Below are 23,554 nucleotides of genomic sequence, written 5' to 3'. Positions count from 1 at the left end.
ATGCTGCCTTTTTATATTGGAGATACAGTATATCATGGACTACATTATTTAATGTATCCCTCCATTTTTTAACCTTTTAGTATTTGGATTACTCTCTCAAATGTAAAGTTTATTTAGTAACAGTTTTTTTAATTAAGGTGGCCAGCTGGCAGATTTTGTTTGTCTTCTGTTCTGAGTTCAAATTCTGCTGAGGTCAACTTTGCTCTTTATCCTTTTGAGGTTGATGAAATAAGTACCAGTTGAGCACTGGAATCAATGTAATTGACTAGCCCTCTACCCCAAATTTCAGGCCTTGTGCCTATAGAAGGAAGGGTTATTTTGAATTTATCATGCATTAACTTGTAGATAAGAGATTTTCATGATGTGATTGCTTATTATCAGACTGACATCGTAGGATAGGTGTGAGAGGCCAGATCTGGCCAGTTTTAACATAAAAAAGGCAGAATATTTAGGCCTGATATGGCCAGTTTAAAGGCTAAAGGGCTAAAGATAGTTGGGTGTGATTTGAGAATTATTTGGTTGCATTTTCTTACAGGCCAAGTGACCAGATATGTAGAGATTTCCTTAGTATCTTATAAAGAGTTTGGTTGTGTGATTGGCTATGTTTTATATCTGTTTTGCTGTACCTTATATTCATTGATTATCAATCAATGTAATGGTTAGCACACTGTTACAATGAATAGAGAAGTACTAGCACTGAAATCAAAGAAATAAATTCACTAAAAGCAAAAAAAAAAATCCAATTTAAAAATAAGTCTAGAATAAATTGGCTGAAGAATCGTTAAACAAAGAATGATATGTGAGTTTTGTGAAACAGTAAAATTCATAGACATTCATTCTCTGCTATTTTGCCAATAACACTTGTAACAAATCTATTTCTATACTTTCTCACTTCCCAAATTTCTCTTGCTTTCACTTGTACCTCTTTTACTCTAACTCTGTAACTGGCTCTCTCAGTCCCTCTCTTTCCATTTTATTATTATTATTATTATTATGTTGTTGTTTTTTTTCTTCTTTCTTCAAATTTTCTCCCATTTCTCGCCGAGTGTTTTCTGTACACCTAGGGCAGAGAAACTCGTTGTATGCATTCCCAATTTACACACGCATATTCACAGGTAAAACATGTATTTAAGAAAAAAAAAAAAAAAAAAATTCATGAATGGATGTTGTTTTCACAGCGATAATGCTCTTCTTAGTACATGAGTCATTCCAGTTAGCACGATTTTTTGCACTTCCTGTAGAGATGGTAAGCCTGATATCATTTTCAAATAGGTTTCAGTACCTTTTTTTATCATTCCTAGAGATCCTACAATCACTGGTATGGTAGTCGCCTTGAGGTGCCACATTTTTTCAATTTCTATTAGCAAGTCTTTATATTTACTGATCTTGTCAAATTCTTTCGCTGCTATATTATGATCACAGGGAATACTCATGTCAATTAATAAACACGTCTTCTTTGTCTGATCTTTTATAATAATATCCGGTTTATTAGCTTTTATAGTCTTGTCGGTATGTACGGGGAAGTCCCAGAGAATCGATACATTTTCTCCCTCAGTCACAGCTTCAGGATGGTGTTTATACCATTTGTCAGCGGTTTTGATTTTATAATGCTGACATATTGACCAGTGTAAATACTGGCCAACTCTGTCATGTCTTGCTTTATATTCTACACCCTGAGATTAGGTGGTCTATAGTTTCAATCGCATCGTTACAAAATCGGCATTTTGGGTCAGCTCCATTTTTTATCACATTGGCTTGGTAGTTCTGGGTTAATAAGCTTTGGTCTCGAGCAGCCAATATGAAATCTTCACTCTCTGCTTTTAGCCCTGAACTTCGTAACCACTGATGCGTGCGTTTCTGGTCGACATCAGCTTGTTTACTACGAGCCACATACTTGCCATGCAGAGGTTTCTGTTCCCATCTAATTTTTCATGTGCTTTTGTCTTTGCAATTAATTTTATTTTCTTTGCAGCAGCAGTTGGCGCATTTCCTTCAACCTGATCAAGCTGGTGGGTATCTAAGAGTTCAGTAGCGAATTTTTTGCTCTCTTTCAGAATAGAGTGAAGTTTTTTCGGTCTTTCATGTTTTTCAACAAGTTTCAGCATCCAATCAATCGTTGGTTGTTTCAAGGTATTTGGCCAGTCCGATTGTGGTGGTTTTGTACTATTATTATTATTATTATTATTGTTCAGTAGTTTTATTTTTATAACGTGCTTTCACTTCACTACTGAGCGCAGCTCTGTGTGCCTTGGGTATGTGCTGTGGTTTGCTGTGATGCTCTTATGGTTACTGTATTGAAAGTGTTTTGCGTAGGATGTGTGCAGTGCCCAGTAGTGCAATTTTCTGTATGTTATATATATTTGTAAGTCCTGGTGTTTTTGTTATGTATTTGTCTGAATATTTTTTTATTATACCTAAGGCACCTGCTATGATAGGAATTGTTTCTGTTTTTAGATTCCACATTCGAGTTACCTCTATTTATTATTATTATTATTATTATTATTGGACAGAATTTGACAAAAGGATTAGTGGTATTTCTTTCAACTCATTACATTCTGAGGTTGAATTTGCCTTCCATCCTTTCAGGGTTGATTAAAATAAGAACCAGTTGGGTACTGGGGTCAATGTAATTGACATGCTCCTTCCTCAAGATTTCAGGCCTTGTACCTATAACTGAAAGGATTATTGACAAGCTGGCAGAATCATTAGCATGCTGGGCAAAATGCTTTGTAGCATTCCTTTTACTCATTATGTTCTTAGCTCAAATTCTACTGAGGGCAACCTTGCCTTCATCCTTTTGGGATCGATAAAATAAAGTATCATCAAGTACTGGGATCAGTGTAATTGATTATCCCCTCCCCTCAAAACTGCTGGCCTTGTGCCAAAATTAGAAAGGATTATTATCATCATCATCATCATTATTCTTTAATGCCCATGTGCTCTCTTCCTTCTTTCTCATTCTTCTCTTCTTCCAATCCCTCCTCACCGCTTTGCTCTCTGGTTCTTTCTTCCTACTATCTTCACCTCCATCCATTTAACCTCTTCTCTCCACCAACTCACTAACCCACAAACACTTAGTTTTTCCCCACCTCACTTCCACCTTCCAAACAAACCTATATTATCCTTCCTACAATTTACTTCACTGATGCTGATTGATGGTGAAAGCTATTCCACATTAAAATAAATTACTAATAGATGGCAGGGCAGTAGTATTCAGATTCAGTACTGTATGCCTATTTATGGTTTTATCATGGCTACAATTGCTAATTTAGTAGAATTTAGACTAATGTTTGCTAGTTGGTTTCTAAGATAAGATAAAGTTTTATGATTTGCTTGGTATTTCTGTTTCTTCATTTTTCTTTCTTTTTTGTTGTTTGAGATTTGTCCACACACACACAGACACAGACACATTACACACACACATACATACATACACACTCACATGCATCCACATACCTGCATGCAGAGCACTGTTCTAAAGAAAATTTTCTTCACAGCTTGTCATTCTAGATTCAATCCTGCTGTGTGGTACCTTGGGTAAATATTTTCTACTCGTATTCCTAGGTTTGTTCAATATTTTGTGAATGGAATTCGGTATCGCAAGTTACAGAAAGACATCAAGCTTATGTATAATTATGTGTGTGTATAGTGTATACCTAGTTACTTACACACATGTGTGTGTGTGAGTGTGTGTGCATGCGCACGCACGCATGTGTGTGTGTATGTGATTATCCTCATCCACATTTAACATCTGTTTTTCCATGCTGGCATGGGTTGCATAGCTTGATAGGAACCGGACAAGGTCAGGGGCTGCATCAGATTCCATAGTCTGTTTGGTTTCTATGGCTGGATGCCCATCCTAATTCCAACCACTCTACAGAGTATACTTGGTGCTTTTTATGTGGAACCAGTAGGCACACCAGGACATTTTATATGGTACCTTGGTTTAAGGCTCACAATTCTGTTGTGGTGGGCAGGTCTTCTTGAGTACAGCAACACTCCATATATCTTGGCTCTCTGTCATCTCCTTCATAAGATATATATATATATATATATATATATATATATATATATATATATATATATACACATATATATATACACACACATATATATATATATATATATATATATATATATATATATATACAGTGTGCGGTGAATAAACTGTCTAAATTATGCAAAAATGAAAATAACACTGACATCTCATTTTAACAGATATATTTACCAAAATTACATAAAAATATCTTGAAATACTAAAGAGTAAATTTATTCAATAAAATTGTCATTGGTTTCAACCATGGACTCCAAATGACTTTGGAATCTCCTGCAGCTTTTCTGGACAGTCTCCTTATTTAAGGTGGTGAATGCTGCCATAAGCCTGGATTGACATTTTTTTAAAGCTTAGTACTTATTCTATCAGTTACTTTTGCTGAACTGCTAGGTTATGGGGACATAAACACACCAGCACCAGTTGTCAAGCAGTGATGGTGGGACAAACATAGACACAAAGGCATACACACATGCACTTATACAGGGCGTGGTGAATAAACTGTTGCCTAAATTACACAAAAATGAAAATAACTCTGACATCTCATTTTAACAGATATATTTACCAAAATTACATAAAAATATCATGAAATACTAGAGTAAATTTATTCAACCATGACCTCCAGACGACTTCGGAATTTCCTGCAACTCTTCTGGATGGCCTCCTTGTTTAAGTTGGTGAATGCTGCCATAATCCTTGCCTTCAGTGTATGTTTGGTGTTACAAGGAGTTTTGTTGGCCTCTCACTCAACTGCGCCCCACACATAATAATCAAGGGGGTTGCAGTCTGGGGAGTTAGGTGGTCAGATGTTAGCTGTGATGTGGTCACAGAAATTGTCTAACAGCCATGACTGGGTTCTCTTGCTTATGTGGCATGATGAAGAGTCCTGTTGCCAGACATAGGGTCTTTCCACAGTCACCCTCTTGACCCAGGACAGCACTACCTCCTCCAGGCACTCGATGTAGGTTTCCATGTTTAGTCGAAGGCCATGTGGGAAGATGAATGGAAGCATAATATTGCCATCACTAATGATCCCTCCAAACACCATGATGTTGACTGGATGTTTGAATAGTATCACTCTCAGTACATGTCCTTAGATTGACACCCAAACACTCTGAAATGTTCGTATTGGAGCTTCCTAACATCAACCACTCCGAGAGTGTAGTGGGTGCTTTTATGTGCCACCGGCACAGGAGCCAGTCAGTGGCCCTGGCAATGATCACGCTTGAATGGTGCTTTTAATGTTCCACTGGCACGGGTGCCAATCAGGTGGTACTGTCATCGGCTATGACAACAATTTCACTTGCCTCAACAGTTCTTCACAAGCGTAGTTTATTATCCAATGATTGAAGGGTACTCTTAAATGGTCTGGTTATGCGGCACTGGCTTAAACCACACTTATGGTCTCACTTGGCTTGCCAGGACTTCTCAATCACAGCATATCTCCAAAGGTCTTGGTCACTTGTCATTGCCTCAGTAAGGTCCAATGTTCAAAGGCTGTCCTTCACCAGGTCCTCCTGAGTCTACCTCTTCCACAAGTTCCCTCAACTGTTAGGGTGCGACACTTTTCCACACAGCTGTCCTCATCCATTCACAACACGTGACCATACCAGCACAGTCGTCTCTCTTGCACACCACATCTAATGCTTCTTAAGTCCAACTTTTCTCTCAGGGTGCTTACACTCTGTCGAGTATACACACTGACATTACACATCCATCGGAGCATACTAGCTTCATTCCTTGCAAGCTTACGCATGTCCTCATCAGTCATGGGCCATGTTTCACTGCCATGTAGCATGGTTGTTCGCACTCATGTGTCATACAGTCTACCTTTTACTCTGAGCGAGAGGCCCCTTGTCACTAGCAGAGGTAGGAGTTCTCTGAATTTTGCCCAGGCTATTCTTATTTTAGCAGCTACACTTACAGAGCACCCACCCCTGCTACTGACTTGGTCACCTAGGTAGCGGAAGCTATCAACTACTTCTAGATTTTCCCCCTGGAATGTGACAGAAGCTGTTCTCTGCACATTTTCAGTGTCTATTGCTCCTGAGCATTTGCCACACACAAAAAATATCTTCCCAGTTAGCCTTCCTTTGATATTGCTGCACCTCTTATGTGTTCATAGCTTACACTGGGTACATCTTATGGAGTTTCTACCTACACCTTTTCAACAGATTGAGCAGGGCCATCTTCCTGAAGGGATTTGCAGTTTGTCTGCCTTTCTACTTATTAAGACTTTGGTTTTTGCTAGGTTAACTCTAAGGCCCTTCGATTCTAGTCCTTGCTTCCACACCTGAAACTTCTCTAGTTCTGATAGGGATTCAACTATTAGAGCAAGGTCATCAGCATAGAGAAGCTCCCATGGGCATTCTGTCTTGAATTCCTCTGTTATTGCCTGGAGGACTATGATGAATTCCCCTACCTGGAATTCTTCACTGTACTTGTTCCCTTACTGACAGCATCCCTGTACATGGCTTGTACAGCTCTCACTAACCATTCATCTAACCCTAGTTTCCTCATTGACCACCAGATAAGGGATTGGGAGACCCTGTCAAAGACTTTCTCCATGTCAACAAAAGCCAGGTACAGAGGTTTATCTTTGGCTAGGTACTCCCCTGCAGCTGGCTTCCCAGAAATATAGCATCAGTGGTGCTTTTCCCTGGCACAAACCCAAACTGCATCTCATCTAAACTGATTCTCTCCCTAATTAGTTGGGCTATGACCCTCTCCATGACTTTCATTACCTGATCCAACAACTCAATACCTCTGCAATTATTTGTATCTAAAGCGTCATCTTTACCTTTGTAGGAGTTGACTATGGTGCTGCTACACCAGTCATTGGGTATGACTCCATGTATCACCTGGTTGACTATATGGGTGACTAGACCATAGCCACACTGCCAGATATTTTAAGCATCTCTGCAGTGATTCCTGATGGGTCGGGGGCTTTCCCTGTCTTCATACCCTTATCTATCAAGGTACTGTCAATTCGGATAGCTGGTCTCTCTGTTGGGTTGACATTCGGCAGACTCTCTTTCTCCCATTCATTCTCTTCATTTAGCAACCTTTCATAGTGGCGTCTCTCTACTTGCAGCCTCATTAAATGCAAGTGAGCCGTCATCCATGCGAACACATTTCTCTCCTATGACATCATGATTCTCTCTAATGCACTGTCTTTCAACACGAAACACCTCAAGTCTTTGGTCCTCGTGATGTATAACATTAGCAAAATTTTTCTTATCTGCTTCCCCTCTGGCTAAATAAACCTGTCTCCTAGCTTCCCTTCTGGCAGTCTGATACAATTCCTTGCTACCACTGTTCTTCCAGTGTTTCCATGCCTGTCTCTTTTCCCTAATGTCCCTGTCAACTACATTGTTCCACCACCACGTTACCTTGGGTCGAGAAGGGACTTTGCACCAGTCACAGATCTGGTCAGTGGCCCTCAACAAGTTGTCTCATAGAAACCTCCAGTTGTCTTCCACATCATGTGGTGCTATATCCCTCTTTATTTCGTCAAAAGCTTTGAGTAAAATGTCTCTAAATCTCTGTCCATTCAGAGAATTCTTAAGCTTCCAGACCCTTCTCCTCCATGCTGGTCGTCTTCTGGGCATCCATATAGCCCTGATCCTGAAGTCACTAACTACTAATCTATGTTGTGGGATGCATTCTTCACCTGGGAAGGTTTTGGCATTTATAAGTAGCCATCTTTCTCGTTTCCTGGCGAGGATGTAGTCAATTTGACTTGTGTGTCTACCAGATAGGTGAGTGAATAGGTAACTGGCAGGTTTCCTGAAGTCAGTATTACAAACCGTAAGATCATTTGCATCGCAGAACTCCAGCATATGCATATATGTAAGACTCTACAACATACCTATTTATCCAGCGAACGTTCCCACTGAAGTACTTTCGTCTTAATCATTTAACCATCAAATAGCAACACCCGTTTGTTTACGTTTACTTGTTTTGTTATGTTTGATTAGCAAGAATTTGGAATCAACTCATCCTCTTAAAAATGGCGAAAAGAAAAAGTTTACATAAGATAAGAAATCAAATAATACAATCTTCATTCTTTAGCTTCAGGCCACCCTGTTTGAGATCTAAAATCAAAACTGTTCCAACCGTAACTAATTCGTCCTCAATACCTCAACCTAGACAGTCTACGCAGGAATATATTTTGCAATGTGTCCTTTTTTTTTAAAAGAATTATTTCAATGAGAGATCCACTTGCTATTTCTAGCAGGTCGACTAAACGCGTAGATTGTCCGCTCGTTCGCTCACCATCTCTATTTAGTTCGCTGATTTGAGCTCCATGTTAGCCATGATCAGACAGATCTAGAACTGTTTTATCTTTTATTCAGACCAACTACATGAGGATCCCATACAGCTGCGTAGTTAAAACCCCGCTTCACAATCACGTTGTATCCTAAAATGCTGCATCTTGGGCAAATGTTTTTTATCAAAATTTCGCATTAACCAATACCTTGTGAAGAAATTTGGTAGAATAAGCTGCTTGGAAATATGTCCTACGTACAATTACATTTACGAGAGTCGTGGTTCAACAGAAGGACAAAATTATCCTTCTTCTTTTAAAGGGAGAGGAGCTCTATATAATTTTCATAATTATTTTGGAAGCCGAGAGACGGTATAGACGCTTCCTTGTCAGTTCGCCATCTCTGTATATTTCGTTTTCTATTATAATTCCATTCGCATTTAGTATACATTACAGGAATATAAATTGTCCTCAATATTTCACTGGTATTTTATTTTACCGACATCTGAAGGGATGATCCGATGTCAACGAAATCAAAATCATTAGGATCTTGGAAAATGTAAAGAAAAATTGCAAGGGAAATAACTTACAGACAAAAAACATACTTCTCGATTCCCTCCCTTAATTTTTAGTCAAGTTTCCACAGTTGTTTTTCAGTCTTCTTTTACTTCTGCACCCCCTTCCATCCCATTACTCTCTTCTCACTCACTGTTGTTTATATATCTTATTACTCATTCAACTTCCAACTTAAAGAGTTGTGCGGTGGAAATAGTAAACTACAGAATACAGAAACAGACTAAAACGTCATGGACAAGAGTGCAGATCGCCCTGTGGCAGTAGCTGTGAAACGAAACATAACAACAGGTTGGTACAAATAAAGTTTAAGTACACGAACACACAGACATATACATTGCACATACTCGCGCGCGTACATACACACACACACATACATACATACAAAGTAACAACACGAAACTATGAGGAGAACATAGTGAATATTTCAGATATATGTGTGTGCGCGCGTGTGTTTTGAAGAAGTTATTTAAAGTATCTCACCTTTATTACAGTGGTGGCAGTAAGGGACATTGTTAATTAATTTTTCAGCCATACTACATCACGAAAACCAAAACTAGAGCTCCACATCCCCAATATTCCCCATAAGAACAATAATCATAATTGTTGTATATTGCGTAACCCTAGAAGATTCTTCATCGAGCAGCTCTATGACTAAAAAAATGCACCAGTGTTGACTATTTATGTTTTGAGTATATTTTGGACTTCATTGTTTAATATGTCCTTCCACACTATTTTTCAAATGCTAGGATGTGATTTGAGGGAAATGTGACTGTTATTTCTAGCAGATGAAGCGATAGCTTACAGATTCCCTTTGTTCGTTTGCAAATACTAAAGATGATACGAACTTTTGTGATCGCTCGGATCTATTGTATTTTCTTTTATGTGAAGTTCATCTGCTGCTCTTGTTTAGCCCTATAAAATTCTTAACCAAGGAGAGAGTTCTGCCATGATCATCCCATTATAATTTTTTTTGGCGGGGTACGTGGGACTGCATTATTAATGTCTTTTATAAGACGGTCGGATGTAATTCGAGGGAGATTTAGCTACTGTTTCTAGCAAATCGAACGACCACGTCAGTATGGGTCCTCTCGTTGTTGATGACTTACAACATACAATTAGTCAAATAAAAATAATTGCGTGTGTTTGTTTTCGGAGATAATGTACTTTTAACGGATATCTAAAGTTAGCTACATCGCAATGTCGAATTTTGTATTTTTAATTTTTTTTATGTAATGTGTGGATATATATTATAGAATAATGAAATATTTTCTTATAGAACACAATACGAGAACTCAAGTCAAATAAACACGTTTTATATCATAAAGATGTCAGTTGCGTAGGAGTTAGGTCAAGTTTGACAAGTGTTGACTCGGAATCCCTGCGAAACTTCTGAGTGTTTTCAATTTCGAAACTAACAATAATACAAATACATGTGCTTTATGCACACACGCACGCGCGTGTTAAACCGCAGGCATGGCTGTGTGGTTAAGAAGTTCGCTTTGCAACTACGTGGCACCTTGGATAAGTGTTTTCTACTATGGCCCCGGACCGACAAGTGCATTGTGAATGAAATTAGTAAAAAGAAACCGTATGGAAGCCCTCTTATCTATCTAACTATCTATCTATCTGTCTGTGTGTTTTTGTGTTTGAATTTGTTTCCACCGTTTGATAACCGGTGTTGATTTGTTTACGTCTCTGTAAGTTAGTGATTCGATAAAAGAGACCGATAGAATAAGTACTGGTGTCGATTTGTTCGACCGTAGTCCAATGACTGAAACATATAAAAGTTGGAATATGTCTGCGTTTGTCTATCTATTTATCAAACTACATGTAAGGCAAACAGGAAAATAGCGACACGTTGTGTCCTTGAGCAAGACACTTTATTTCACGTTGCTCCAGTTCATTCAGCTGCCAAAAATGAGTAGTACCTGTAGTTCAAAGGGCCAGCCTTGTCACACTTTGTTACACTGAATCTCCCCGAGAACTACGTTAAGGGTACACGTGTCTCTGGAGTGCTCAGCCACTTGCACGTTAATTTCACGAGTAAGCTGTTCCGTTTATCGTATCAGCTGGGACCTTCATCATCGAAACCGACTGAGTGATCCTAATGTGGTAAGAAGCTTGCTTCCCAACCACATGATTCCGGGTTCAGTCCCACTGTGTGGCACCTTGGGCAAGTGTCTTCTGCTATAACCTCAGGCTGACAAAATTATTGTGAGTGGATTTGGTAGATGGAAACTGAAACAATCCCGTCATATATGTATATGTGTGTGTCTGTGTTTGTTCCTGTAACTTAACAGTTTAGCTGGACTTACAAAGAATAAGTCCTGGGTTGATTTCTTCGGTTAAAAACCCTTCAAGGCAGTGCTCTATCATGGCTGCTGTCAAATGACTGAAACAAGTAAAAGACTCCTTTTGATAAATACCAATGAATGAAACTCTTGGCCCTTGAGTCACTCTGTAACTTCTGCCAATTAATATTAATAATAAAAAAAAAATATGCATGTAGATGGAAACTGAAAGAAGCCTGTCGTGTGTGTATGTGGTATATTGTATGGACATCATATAGTAGTTGTACAGTAGCATCACCATCATACAAGCATGAAAATATTACCTTATTTGGAAACAGGTGAGGGTTGGTGACAGGAAGGGCATCCGGGCATAGAAAGTCTGCCTTTGCAAATTCTGACTGATCCATAGTTGTACGGGTCAGATGGTACATATATATATCTGAATAGATACACTGTGCACTTGGCAATATATATATGTGTTTGTGTTTGTGTGTATCATCATCATCCTTTATTGTCCATTTTCCATGCTGGCATGGGTTTGACGGTTTGACTAGAGCTGGCAAGCCTGAGATCTGCACCAGGTTCTAGTCTGGTTATATATATATATATATATATATATATATATATATATATTTACATGAAGTTAAATATATCTCTGATCATAGAGTGACCAATAGCTTCAGATCCCTAAAGCACTTAGCTTTATAGACAACTCATCAGACTCCAGTAGCTGTGGGCATATAACCTCTCTTCAAACTAGTCTGAAGAGAGGTTACATGCCTGTGGCCATTTGAGTCTGACAAATTGCCTATAAAGCTATGTGCTTTATGGATGTGAAACCATTGGTCACTCTCTGACTGGACATATATTTAACTTCATGTAAATACATTACTGCTCTAACTTTCAGAGTGTGCTTCTTTCTAGGATATATGATCCACTGACAGTATCTCATCATCATCGTTTAACGTCCGCCTTCCATGCTAGCATGGGTCGGATGATTTAACTGAGGACTGGTGAACCAGAAGGCTGCACCTGGCTCCAATCTGATCTGGCAGAATTTCTACAGCTGGATGCCTTTCCTAATGCCAACCACTCCGAGAGTGTAGTGGGTGCTTTTACGTGCCACCAGCACGAGGGCCAGTCTGGCGGTACTGGCAACGGCCACGCTCAAAATGATGTTTTTTACGTGCCACCTGTATAGGAGCCAGTCCAGTGGCACTGGCTTCGACCTCGCTCAAATGTTTTTTCACGTGCCACCGGCATATATATATATATATGTGTGTGTGTGTATGTATGTATGCATGTGTGCATGCATGTATACATATATATGTATTAAAACAAAAACTGGAACATTTGGTGCATTTTTTTATTTCATATTATACATGTTTTATTACTGTAAAGGAAATGCATTTGGAATATTAGTTTTGATATTGATCTCTATTATAATTCTGCTTGTTCATTCACATGTTATGCTTTAGTTTATTAGAGAGACGTAGAATGAGAGAAACAAAGAGGGAGAGTGAGAGAAGGAGAGAGAGGGAGGAAGAGGGAATGAATGAGATAGCCAATGCATTATACTGTCATGTGGTTAGTGGAAGTAAGAAAGAAAGAGAGAGGGAGAAATGTTAATGACCTGAAGAGGGGAATGACATGGCTAAAAAGTTTGTTGAAATAAGAGAAATTGAAAGAGAAAGAGAGAGAGAGATAAAGTATTTAGCAGAGAGAAATTTTAAAATCATATATGTTGTGACTGGAAGTGAAAATAACTTAGTAAAATGGCTGTAGATGCTATTTTCTTTTAAATTTTTGATGGAATTAGTTTCAATTCCATTGTAAATTTCAAAACATATAAACATTGTGTATATTCTCTCATTAGCATTAGATACTAACAAATGATATGTCTATTAACCCTTTAGCATTTAAATCAGCTGTATCTGGCCCTAAATTTTCTAATCATTGAAACCTCAAAGCTACAAGATAATGCATAATTAATTCAAAACAGTCTGAACAAAAATGTATTACATTTGACAGAATGCTAAAGGGTTAAATATTGGGCATACCTATACAACAAGTGTGCTCAGCCACCAACTTTGTTTCCTCATAACTTCCAGAAAAATGAATATTTTTTAATGAAATTTTCTATAAATACACTTCAGATGGTGTAGATTCTGATTATATTAGATTTTGTTGGGAAAAAGAAAGTTTTCGAAGGATGAAGAGAAGGGTTTTGGAAAATTTACATGATTTAGCTTTGCTTCCCAATAACTACAAATACTTTTTAGACTGTATGGATTACGACTATAATGGAATTTAATATGGAAAAAAAAAAAATGGTGAACATGCACATATACATACTGTTGCACCACACAATTTTTTTCAAAATTTCAACTTTCATTTTGTAGATATGTGATGTGTGTCAGTTTGTATGTGTATGAGTCCACCACCTTTATTTTTCGTATTAAATTCTGATATAATCGCAATCTACACACTCTGAAAGGTATTTGTTGAAAATTTCATTAAAAAATACCTATTTTTCTTAGAGTTATGAGGAAACAAATCTGACTCACAGAAAACTTTTTTTACAAAAGATTCGGAATCTACACCATCTGAAGTGTATTTGCTGAAAATTTCATTAAAAAAATATTAATTTCTCTGAAGCTGTGAAAGGTTCAGCACCCATGCGATCTACAGTTATAACAAAGCAGTGGACTGGGCCCATCCACGAAATGGAAAAAATAGCTACAAATTTGGATTGAAGATCAGATTCCAAAACGGACACCTTTAAGTTTTTTTAGTGTGCAGTCGAAGGCCAGAAGTCTATTTCAGACGCTAAAGGAGCGTTCCAGCGAAGAATACAGTAAAAAATCTTTAGCAAATACTGGCTGGTTCAAAAGATTTAAAGAAAGATTCCAATTTCATAATGTTCGAAGAACTGGAGAAGCGGCGAGTGCAAACGAGAAAGCAGCTGGTTAGCTTATTAGCTATTTGAACGAAATAATTACAGATGGAGGCTATCTAGCAAGGCAGATTTTTAATGTGGATGAAACGTATGGCATCACGCCCTTGCATCAACAAAGAAACCAAATCCATGCCTGGATTGAAAGGATTTAAGGACAGGCTGACTTTGCTGCTTGGCGGGAACATCGCAGGCTTCAAGCTGAAACCTTCCTTAATTTACTACTCAGAAAACCCGTGTGCATTCAAGAATATAGATAGGCACACATTACCCGTCTACCTTTGTTCTCAGCCTAAAGCATGGATGACACGAGGACTGAATTGTTTTATTCCTCAAGTTCATGGATATTGTTTGGAGAGAGGAATTCGTTTCAAGACTTTATTGCTTTTATATAATGCGCCTGGAATCTATCTCATTTATCGGGTCTGCATCCCGACATGAAAGTGGTGTTTTTTTTCCGTCGGACACGACTCCACTTATCCAGCCAATGGATCAAGGTTCGATTGCTACACTGAAGGCTTACTATATTCGAACCACCTTCGCTTAAGCCATAGCCGCCGATCAAGAACTATCATTGCGAGAATTTTGGGAAAAGTACAATATTCTGACATGTATCAAGAAGCTGTGACAAAGAAAATGCATGAAAAGCGTCTGGAAAAATGTGTTGGAAAATGCTTTGACACTCGTGATGGATTTAATAGTGAACTTGAAATGATTCGCGGGAAAATCGTAAAACTGGCTACAGACCTTTCTTTGGAGTGTGAAGTGGAAGATATTGAAGATTTGCTAGACCAAGAACCCGAAGAACTTACAAATGAAGAGCTTATTGTATTAGAAAAAGAACTCGTGGAAGAAGAAAGGAGGGAAGTGGAAAAAGAAGAGGAGGTGCCAGAATGGAATTTCACAACAAACGAATTATCAGAAGGTTTATTTCAACCGAATAAACTTCTTGCACACTTTGAAGCAATGGACCCAAACATCGAACGATTTACAAGGGTTGAACGGATGGCACACGATGTGTTTCGTCTGTACCGCGAAATTTATGAAGAGAAAAAGAAACAAACAATTCAGACAAAGCTTACCATGTTTATCAAAAAACCAACTCCATCTACTACAACTTTTGCCTCAGCAAATGACATTGAAGATCCATAGTCAAGCACCAGTCTACAATAAATGTTTATGTAAGCTTTGCAATTGTTTCTTACACTACATTGTGTATTGCTTGTATTTGCATTCTTTGGTACTTTTCTATGAACAAATAACACTGTTGTAGTATACAGAATGCTGTGTGTGACTTTTACCTGAGAATGTACCTTAAGAATGTAAAAAACAAAACAAAACAAAGCTACGTAGGCCTATAGGACGACTTACGACCTGTCCGTCGGAACCAATTGTGGTCGTAAGCCGATGACGACCTGTATATATATGTGTGTATACATACATGCACAATATGACCTTCTTTCAGTTTCTGTCTACTAAATCTCCACACAAAGCTTTGGTTGACCCAGGGCTAGAGTAGAAGACGCTTGCCCAAGGTGTTGTGCGGTGGGACTGAACCTGAGACCGTGTGGTTGGTACGCAAACATTTTACTATACAGTCACATATAAACATGTTGATATGTATATATATGTGTACGTGCGAAGGTACATGACTCAGTGGTTAGAGCGTGGTGGTATTGATATTAGTCCATAGTCAAGATACTTATCTTTCCACAGTTCAGTCCATTTAATTTTGTATCACAGTGTGAAATAATGCGTTCTATTATGTGTATGGTGAAGATACTGAGCTGTCGATAACCCTGTCCTTCTAACTGTAAGTAGATAACTCAGTGAGATAGAGTTCACTGTGCACAATTAATTATCAACAGCGTAAACAACTTAGGTGTAAGTTTGTGTCACAAAGAGGTACAGTTCACTGCATGGTGGTACCCGTGAACAGACACCTAATAGTTAATGGCTCACTTTCTATGGTTAGAGTGCCGGGCTTACATTAATGAGGTGGTGAGTTCGATCCCCGGACCAGGCTGTGTGTTGTGTTCTTGAGCAAGACGCTTTATTTCACGTTGTTCCAGTTCAGTCAACTGCAGAAATAGTTGCGATGTCACTGGTGCCAAGCTGTATCAGCCTTTGCCTTTCCTTTGGATAACATCAGTGTTATGAAGAGGGGAGACTGGTATGCATGAGCGACTGCTGGTCTTCGATAAACAACCTTGTGTCTCATAGAGTAACTTTCTAGGTACAATCCCATGGTCATTTATAACTGAAAGGGGTCTTTATCCTATATGTGTATGTATATATGGGCTTGTTTGTATGTGTGTGTGACTCTAAATGAGCATCAATCGAATCAATAAACCATTACTAGGTGTACTGAGTATTTTATCTCCATTTTTTTCTTTTTTGAAAATGCATAGCTGTACATACACACACGTCCTTACCTTGAATACTGCTTTCTGCTGTGGTCTCCCTACATGAAACAAAAATAAAAGTTGAAGCACCCCAGAGATCAATCACAAAATATGTAGACGATGTGACATGTCTTAATTATTGGAATTGGCTTGAGATGCACAAATTCTTTTCCGTCCAACGCTGCCAAGAGCACTATATCATTTGTATGACGTGGAAAACATTCCAGCAACATTGCTTAAATGATGTTGGCATCAGCTTTTAAATTCACACAAGGCTTGGTCTGCATGCCATCCATTTTCTACAAAGATCATGCTTGCATCACATCACAACACTAATGACTATTTCACCTCAACTTCCCTGCTCTCTTTAGCATCATAACAAGACACATAGAGAAGAAAAAGATCTCATAACATTCAAACAGTTCCTGGATGAATATTTCCAACAAATTCCAGATAATCTATTGTAGATATATCTCTGCTAACAACTCTACTTAAAACTAGGCTATGGTGCCTAAAGAATAACTGTAATATGAAACATTAAATGTCTTTTCCAGGTGCTGCTATCAAATCAGTCATGGCTTGGGCTAACTCTGGCCGAAACATGTGTGTGTGTGTATATATATATATATATATATATACACATATGCATCGTGAGGAGGGCGAGATAAAGCTCTTCTGATGTATTTATTTTTCTTTATGTCAGCTGTAAAGTTTTATATCAACAACTTCATTATATAGAAGACGTCATCATGCAAACAACGTTACAAACAACATTACCTCCGCTCTCTTTCTATTTTCTACTTCTCTCTTCCTCTCTTTGACGAACGCACTGTTTTGTCTTGTTATACTCTTTCTTTAACTTATTCGCTCCCCCCTCTCTCTCTGTTCTCTATATCCGTCTAATTTTTCACAGCATTCTCGCTCTCTTTCTATCTTTCTTTGTTTCTCTTTCAATTTGTGTATTTGTCTAATTGATTCCTCTCTACCCCCCCTCCCTCTTTCTCTCGCTGACAGTGTAAAACATTTGGTGATGCTGTAATTTTCGATAGGCATTTTGACTGCGTCGCTAATTTATTTGCTTTCTCTTTTTTAAATGTTCTTATAGTGTGGCTAACGTCCTTACACAAGTGGCAAAACTTGCGAGCTGGGTCAGTGATCGCTGGGTTCTCATTCTTTGAGTAACCGTATTCACACACACACACACACACACACACACACACACACACACACACACACACACACATCAAGTCAATGCTTCAGAATGACCCTCAGTCCGATGACTGACGTCAACAGACGACTTGTATTGGCGCCAATATAAAACACACCTCGTACACTCTGTAAAATAACTGATGAATGAGCTAAGAAGCCGAGGAGACCGTTTTGTCTCTTGTCAAGGACAAGACAATCTTCTTTGACGCTGTGATTAATAAAGCACTCTGTATTCTGCAAAGTAGTTGGTGATCGGAAGGCATCTGCCGTAGAAACTAAAACAAAAATGAAACATACGAACTAGACATGGTCCTTCTTTCTCTTGTAGCGGGAATATTCAGCAATCGCCCGATATCACGATTCGCTAGAATATTGATGTTGATTTTTGAGATAATCAGTCGCTGATTCGTCTTGCAGTGGTCAGTGCTTCTCATAGCTTTAGTGATGTAAACGCCCGATCAATTTACGGCTCTGGTGATAACATAATCGATGAGACGTTAATGTTTCGGACTCGAGTACATCCCAAAAGTTTTGTGTTTCTCTTTGAGTCTGAACAGTGTTTTAGTGATGACAAGGTTATGCTCAGTACAAAGATACTCCACGGGACTTATTTTCAAGAGTAACGTCACCAGACCGGATCTTCTCAAACCATCGACGTACGGTGCGCTCATTCGCCACATCTTCACGAAACATATCATTGATGTTTCGAATTATTTGGGATGCTTTGGTTCCACGACGTTACTCATTCATAAACAACATGAATTTTTGATCTATCTATGGGTTCACAAAAATTGATTTACAAGGGAAAACTCACAATATAATCAGACACCATGAATTGCATTTCGAAAAGTGATGATGTAACATTTCAACGTTTTAATACAAAGAATTATCAGGATAAAACATTAGAGTTAACGACTGTCAAACTTGGTGCATAAGAAAATCGGACATATTCTTAATGACCTGATACAATGGAGGTGCCTTCAGCTGAAGCCGATTCTTGTTTAAAACATGAACGAATATAATTTCAGAAATGCAGTACACAATTCTTTATGCTTACGAGATATGGACTCATTATTAATGTTACATTAAATAGATTGATCAGTTTCAGTTATAAAAATCTTCGCTCACATCTAGGTGTTAACTGCGAACAAAAGACTGACACCTGTGCTCTAGAACAAGCAGAAATGACAGCATCGGAGCAATGATTACCAACCATTGGCAGCATTTGATTTGCCATGTTCAAAGTATGGATAATAAATGACTACCAAAGTCCATCTTTTATTCTGAATTGGAAAGAAGAAAATGTCATCAAAGAATATCACAAGTGAGGTTCTGAGATATCTTGAAGTGGAACTTCACACTCTGCAGCATTCAACCAAGGAAGTTTGAGACTGTCAATGAAGGGTGGAGAGCAATTGAGGAATATGCCGTTTTAGCTGGAATTTTTCGAGTAGTACAGAAAAAGACAAGAAGCTCCAAAGACGGCAGATAAGAATGAGAAGACTGGCTATCATCAGTGGAAAACCACCAATGATTCCGCACGGAGTTATGTCACCAAATATTTCAAATAATCCTGGATCTCCACAGTTTCTGCTAGTTCATGTTAAGAGGGAAAATAAAACTGAAGTGGGTAGGACAACTGGGTTGAGAAAGCCCACAACGACGACCAGCATATATTAAACGGAGAAGTGACGCCTTTCATGTGCTCTTTCCTATTCTCTCTGTTGTTTCTCCTCAATAGAGAAAGAGAGAGAGAGAAGGACGCTTCTTTCAGTTTCTGTCTATCAAATTCACGCACAAGGCCTTGTCTTCTAGGATTATAGTGGAAGAGCCCAACAAGCCATGGAGTGAAATTGAACCCAAAACTAGGTGGTTGGGAAGCGAACTTCTTAATCATATACAGCCATGCATGCGCCTGCATTTCGCTTATTTAATTAATGTGTTTGTACATATATGTATATAAAAATCAATAACGCATATATGTGTGTATGTTTATATATATATATATATATATATATATATATATATATATATATATATATATATATATATATATATATATATATATTTATATGCTCTAATCACTAGGCCATGTCCCTCCACATTATATACATATGCGTGTGTGTATCAGTATGTATACATATATACATATATGTATGCATGTCTAGCTTTGCCTGGTTCATAAGGGCCGGTTTCTCGGTTTCATTGGCGCATAGGTTCCCCACCTGGACAGGACACCTGTCCATAGCAGGTGACCTACTAAGATGCAGGAGGAAAGAGTGAGTGAAAGTTGTGGCGAGAGAGTCAGCAGAAATTCGCCGTTACCTTCTGCCGGAGCTTAGGTGCTTCGCTCATAACCACACACATCACCCGGTCTGAGATTCGAACCCGCGATCTCTCGACTGCGAGTTCGCTGCTCTAACCACTAGGCCATGTGCCTCCACATGGTATATATATATATATATATATATATATATATATATATATATATATATATATATATATATATATATATATATATATATATATATATATATATATATATATATATATATATATATATATATATATATATATATATATATATATATATATATATATATATATATATATATATATATATATATCAATATATGTGTGTGTGTGTGTATATATATATATATATATGTGTGTGTGTGTGTGTCACTAAAACACAGGCACACACACGCGCACACATGACTTTGATATGTACACGTACGCAGCCTAGTGATCAGTTAGTCATCACATTTTGTCCTGTTCAATGTAAGATGTTAATAAGGCTTCCACTTATCCGAATGTTCCTCAATGTTCTGTGAATATATTGTCTTCCTCGGGTACCCACTACATTCATCCTGTAGACCTTCAACTCATATGTAAAATACATGAAATCCAATTGATTAAACCTATCGTAAGCTTTATTATTTTTTGCTCTTGTTCAGTTGTACTTTTTTTCTCTCTATAATAGTTAATATTATAAATTTGTATATATATAGACACTATAAACGATGTATAAATATACTATACAACTGTGCTGTGATTTATAAAGTTATTCTATGAATGTGTATAATATTATATAAAATATCATTTAAACATATTTATAATAATATATACTTCATATTAAGTTATGATGTAACGGGTTTTGCAAATAAGTCAATAGTTTTGTTCGTAACCAGTTTACAACAGTAGTTGTTTCGCAGACGTTTTAGCCCTGATCGAAGATGTACCAGCTGTAGCCGTCCCGTTTTTTTTTGTTTGTTTTGTTTTTAAGTAGCCTGTAAATTGAAGGAATTTTGATATTTCTAACCTGTTAAGCTATTGTAGATTTTTTCTTTTTTTAACTTCGGCTCAGCATTCCAGCTGTGTCAATCCTATTTTTATTTCCAGACTGCGAACTACATTATCCAGCGTATCCTTTCTATTTAAGACAGTGACAATGTGCTAGAGGAATATGTCACTGTTACTTCCAGCAAATCGAACATCCACCTAAGTTTAGTTTTGAAAACGAATAAATTTCCTTGTGAGTTTGCAACCGGGTCTCATCTCACATTTTGACTCGTCCTAAGTCGGATGAAGTAGGAATTGTATTTTATACAAGTAATTACATTTAAAATATATATTATTTAAAAAAAACCCCAAAAGTTTCAGAACAGAAAAAAAAAAAATATTGCACTTCATACCGACATACAAAATAACTTTCCAAAGTCTAGCAGTTGTTGTCTAAGCTCCAGATCAACTCCGAAAGTAACGTGAAGTATAATATATATATATATATATATATATATATATATATATATATATATATATATATATATACACGTTTGTCTATCCTCTATTTTCAGTACACTAGCTAATAAGCCAAATTGTTGCTGCAGAATTTGCTATTGATTTTGTGGCCGTTGTTTTTGTAGTTTCCTGTGGCCGTTGTTGCTATCGGAGATATTGCAACTGTTGTTGTTACTGTTTCGACCCCGGTCAAATCAGCAATGATATTTTGCTCGTGACCATCCCAGGTTTTTATTTATTTATTTGTTTGTTTTGCATCCGTGACTAAACTGGGGATAACCTTAAATCATCGCTCGGATTAACACAACCAGCAGGCTCTTTTAGTGTCTTTAGCGGAGTACATTCTATTGCAGTTCCTCCCACCTACCTCAGAAGACTTGGAAAAGATTTAATTGCTGTTGTAATTATTGTTTCTTCTTCTTAGTGTTGTTGTAGCACTCTTTACTTTTCTTTGGATATTGTTGAAGGCTTTTTTTTTTTTTTTTTTACTATTTTTGCTTGCAGTTATTTATCACGTGCCTTTACATTCTGACTTTAAATAGTTGTGTGATCAATTTTTTTCTTCTTATCTTTACGAGGACGATGAAATAGTTACCGGTCACCAGGTTTGACTTAATCGCTTCATTTGTAAAAATGTTAGATTCCATAATTATTTACATTTTCGGTTTGAGAGGAGTAGAGCGATATAGAAGTTAATCAAATGGGCTAACATGTATTGTTAGGATGTAGATAAATCCTACTCCTTTCTAGGCTTCAGATCCAATCCTCATTCCTCCAGAAGAATCAGTAACACTCACATACCACACACACACACGCACACGCACACACACACACACACACACACACACACACACTCTCTCTGTCTCTCTCTCTCTCTCGCACACATACAGTTATAGGGTCAGGAGTGGCTGCTAAGTTCAGTCCTACTACATGCACCTTCGGCAAGTGCCATCTACTATAGCTTCAGGCCAACCAAAGCCTTGTGAGTGAATTTGGTAGATGGATAGGGAAAGAAGCCCATCAAATACACACACACACACACACACATACATATATGTGTATGTCTTTGTGTTTGTGTTCGCCACCTCCTGCCCCACTTGACAATTAATGTTGGTTTGTTTATGTCCCCATAACTTAGTGGTTCAGCAAAAGAGAAAAATAGAGTAAGTATCAAGTGTAAAGTTCTGGGGTCAAAAGCCTTGTGAGTGGATTTGGTAGACAGAAACTGGATTTTGTTGACTTTTGTGAGTGGATTTGTGTAGACTTCACCTGGTTTCATGCCCACAGCTTCCATGCTTGCCACAACATCTACCCGCTTGATCAACATTGGAAAGTTGCCTTGCTGGTAATTGCGTAACCTCAAATTTTAAATCCAATAAGGCTTACACAGCCCTTTTTCACCTTACCAACATCATCCAGAGAGAAGTCACGGCAAGATATCTAGTGTGAATATGGATTGCAAGCTCAGGAATGTAGAAGTGCTATGATCTCAAGCGCAAACAAAAGATCCCCAAAATGTTCAATTCCATTCCCTGGAGATCTATTTTTATATTAGTGACCTTCTCTTAGAGACACACTTTAACAAAAGGTGAGGGGTATCTCATTTCCAGTGGTCTTCCAGCATACTGGACACCAACTCACAATTTCTGTGGGCCTGTGCTATTGCTAGATGATTGTGGAACCTACACTAAGTTCATCTGTCCTTCAGACAGGTTTTCTTTTTAGTCTTGCTGGGTTTCTAGCAGCCCTCCTCATCAGGCAGACGTAGTGGGGATGCTGGTTTAGTTGCTGATAACATGACTATGCAACAAATTATACTGGATTCTATGTTGCCAGTAGCACTCATAAGAGACCTCACCAGTGACCTTACATATATGTGTGTGTATCTGTGTGTGTGTGTGTCTTTGTGCTTATCTCCCACCACTGCTTGATAACTGGAGTTGGTTTGTTTACATCCCCATAACTTAATGGTTTGGCAAAAGAGACCAATAGAAT

General features: G+C 37.9%; 1 protein-coding gene across 21 annotated transcripts in view; it reads left to right on the top strand.

The window, feature by feature from the left end:
* The first annotated feature begins 7,851 nt into the window (after nt 1-7,851).
* LOC106874804 (AMP deaminase 2) overlaps nt 7,852-23,554 on the top strand; it is a 210,989-nt gene continuing 195,286 nt past the window's right edge. For 6 of the 21 annotated variants that reach the window (XM_089338192.1, XM_089338189.1, XM_089338197.1 and 3 more), the window contains exon 1: nt 8,932-9,185. In XM_089338192.1, coding sequence (XP_089194318.1) covers nt 9,128-9,185 — 58 coding nt within the window. In that variant the 5' untranslated portion in view covers nt 8,932-9,127. Of the gene's footprint in view, nt 9,186-20,442; nt 20,685-21,665; nt 21,960-23,554 lie in introns of those variants that run through there. The other 15 variants (XM_089338205.1, XM_089338207.1, XM_089338199.1 and 12 more) reach the window with 13 other exon arrangements.

Source organism: Octopus bimaculoides, chromosome 20, assembly GCF_046866305.1.
Source record: "Octopus bimaculoides isolate indiv1 chromosome 20, ASM4686630v1, whole genome shotgun sequence".
In the NCBI taxonomy this organism is placed as follows: Eukaryota; Metazoa; Mollusca; class Cephalopoda; order Octopoda; family Octopodidae; genus Octopus; species Octopus bimaculoides.
This window is presented reverse-complemented; position numbering and strand designations above follow the sequence as displayed.